The sequence below is a fragment of the Rhagoletis pomonella genome, unplaced genomic scaffold (assembly GCF_013731165.1).
Source record: "Rhagoletis pomonella isolate Grant_MI unplaced genomic scaffold, Rhpom_1.0 Rhpom_scaffold_09362, whole genome shotgun sequence".
NCBI classification, from domain to species: Eukaryota; Metazoa; Arthropoda; class Insecta; order Diptera; family Tephritidae; genus Rhagoletis; species Rhagoletis pomonella.
In genome coordinates this window covers 1-2,816 of record NW_023467889.1, presented here as the reverse complement: position 1 = coordinate 2,816, position 2,816 = coordinate 1, and the positions used below count along the sequence as shown (strand labels likewise).

At 51.1% G+C, this 2,816-nt stretch overlaps 1 protein-coding gene across 1 annotated transcript; it reads right to left on the bottom strand.

The window, feature by feature from the left end:
• Nucleotides 1-278: 278 nt before the first annotated feature.
• Nucleotides 279-2,497, bottom strand: LOC118756237 (glycine-rich cell wall structural protein 1-like). The gene is made up of 2 exons (XM_036491012.1): nucleotides 2,392-2,497; nucleotides 279-2,318 (listed from the first exon to the last, which is right to left on the bottom strand). The coding sequence occupies exons 1-2, from the start codon at nucleotides 2,444-2,446 to the stop codon at nucleotides 412-414; spliced, it is 1,962 nt and encodes a 653-aa protein (XP_036346905.1). The 5' UTR covers nucleotides 2,447-2,497; the 3' UTR covers nucleotides 279-411.
• Between the last annotated feature and the right edge of the window lie 319 nt (nucleotides 2,498-2,816).

Here is a 2,816-nt window from a genome sequence, read left to right as displayed (position 1 = left end):
AAACATATGCGGCAAAACATACATACAAACATATTACATGCCAATGAAAAACGAACCTTATTGTAAATTGTATTTTGCTTGTTGCTAAACCTATCAGCGAAACTTGCTACTAAGAAAATCACCTTGAGCTTGATCTTCTAACAACATCTACTCCGCCGCTAAACAGTCTCATCCAAAACTTATTTCAATTCATGTCAATAACTCGGCACTTTAGAACAAGTTTCATTGTACATAAGTTTGTGTGTGAACAGGTCTGTATATTAATTACAAGTTAATTATTGTTTTAATATTTTTTTATTACAATAATGATTCGCAATAAACAATTTTAATCACAGACGAACACATAAAATCTCGGCGTTTTTAAAATACAAATGCATGCGATCTATTCTAATGACAAGAAAGGTGAGGTATTTATCGGCCATAACCAGCTGATGCTGATGCAGATGAATGCGCCGAAGCTGAGCTGCCACCATAGCTGCCATAACCGCCACGCCCACCACTAGCGCCGTATCCACCACCTCCATGCCCACCATTTCCAAAGCCACCAGCACCAAATCCACCAGGGGCCAAGCCACCTGCGCTAAATCCACCAGCACCGCTTTGTCCACCGGCACCGCTAAAGCCACCACTCAAGGCTGCGCCTAGACCAAGACCAGGAATGAGTCCTAAGCTTCCACCGGCACCAGCGCCGCCATGCGCATGTCCATGTCCATGATGACCGCGGTTTCCATGTCCACCACCGTGACCACCGTGTCCACCAGCGCCTCCAATACCGAAGCCTCCCTGACCTCCGGCACCACCAGCACCACCGTTTTCCCCTCCAATACCACCACCTGTAGCTCCAGCGGAACTGCTTGCTGATGCGGATCCATGACCTCCAGATGCGCCTGCAGAATTGCCATAACCGCCGATTCCACCAGCACCACCAATTCCACCTTGTCCACCAGCGCCAGAGCCAGCGAAACCTGGCCCATATCCTCCAGCACCATTAATGCCACCGATTGCACCACTTCCAGAACCAGCACCTGCCGAACTACCAGCCGATGCCGCTCCTTGACTTCCCGCTATGCCTTTGCCGCCTGTCCCACCGAGTCCTAGGCCAGCATTCAGTTCGCCTCCAAGTCCAATATTACCGGAACCGGATAACTGACCTCCAGCTGCACCTTTACCGACGCCATAACCGCCGGCACCAGCTGAACCTGAGCCATAACCACCCGATTCACCTTTGCCACCTCCATAACCACCGGCACCTCCAGCACCATTGATGCCACCTCCAACGTGCCCGCCTGCTCCACCTCCAGCGCCAGTACCAGACGCACTACCTGCCGATGCAGATCCATGAGCTCCGCTACCGCCCGTGCCTCCAAAACCGCCTACACCACCGATACCTCCTCCAAAGGCACCACCAGTTCCACCGATTCCTCCTCCTATAGCACCGCCTGCTCCACCTGCAGCGCTAGAGCCAGCACCAGCTGAACCTGATCCATAACCGTCGGCAGCGCCTTTATCACCGCCATAACCACTGGCACCTCCAGCTCCAAAGTTTCCACCCGCTCCACCGCCTGCTCCACCGATACCAATGCCACCGTTCAGTCCGCCTCCAATTCCAGAATGACCGCCAATTCCTCCACCAATTGCACCGCCTGCTCCACTTGCAGCATTGCCAGAACCTGATCCATAGCCACCGGAACCGCCTGATCCATAACCTCCAGCCGATCCACCAAGTCCACCACCAATGCTACCGCTTGCTTCACCACCAGCTCCTGCTCCTGCTGAACTACCTGCAGAAATCGGTCCATGACCTGCGCCTTTGCCGCCACCTATTCCGCCTGCACCGCCAAAACCTATGGCACCGCTTGATCCGTGTCCTCCGGCGGCTGATCCTTCACCACCGCCATAACCGCCCACACCACCAGTGCCATCAATTCCGCCTGCTGCACCGCTAGCACCAGCACTAGCACTGGCAGAGCCTGAGCCTTTAGCGCCACCATAACCTCCGGTACCGCCGCCACCACCACCGATTCCGCCTCCAATGCCTGCACCTCCAAGTCCTATGTTGCCGCCAATTCCTAAGCCCAAGCCGGAACCAAGTCCACCACCAATGCCGCCATCCGCTGACGAAGCGGAATCGCTACCACCGTGGGCTCCACCAAATCCTCCAGCGCCATGGTTTCCGCCATAACTTCCAGTACCACCTGCCGATACAGACGACGACGATGACGACGACGACGACGTGGCAGTTGCGCTGCTGCCACCTATTCCAAAGCCAAGCGAGCCGCCACCTTCCTTAGAACCACCGCCATGAGATACGCCATAAGCTGCAGAATAAATGAAAATGTTAAAAGTCTACATTCCAAAAGCATTGCTCAAGCCTGCTATATATATCCTCACCATTGCTCAAGGCCACAAAGGCTGCAACCAAACCAAAGACCGCTATCACTCTCATGATCAAAACTCAATTGTTTCGCACAAAAATCGTGGATGCGCTTTTATAGAATTCGTTTCAGGCGTATGTTAAAATTCTCAATAAATTACAAAAATTCAAAAACAACAGAATAGTATCTTAGAAAGCCATATCAAAACTAAAATCCCATCACTGTCTACTCCGCCCATAATTGAGGTAATCGAAAATAAAACAACTTGACTGCGGCTAAAGCGATAATACGGTCGCAATGTTGTACGTATTTTTGGCTTAAATACTACATGCATATATGTACATTAGTATATATATATGTATGCAGGTACATGGTCTATCCATAAATCCATATAAATGTATATATGTATGTATTTCACTGTTGGGGGAAACCTCTCTTCCC

Excerpts from the sequence above, each read along its gene's own strand:
- LOC118756237 (XM_036491012.1), bottom strand. The coding sequence starts at position 2,446 with ATGAGAGTGATAGCGGTCTTTGGTTTGGTTGCAGCCTTTGTGGCCTTG. Across the intron at positions 2,319-2,391 it reads CTTTGTGGCCTTGAGCAATG|CTTATGGCGTATCTCATGGC; the intron begins GTGAGGATATAT and ends TTTATTCTGCAG.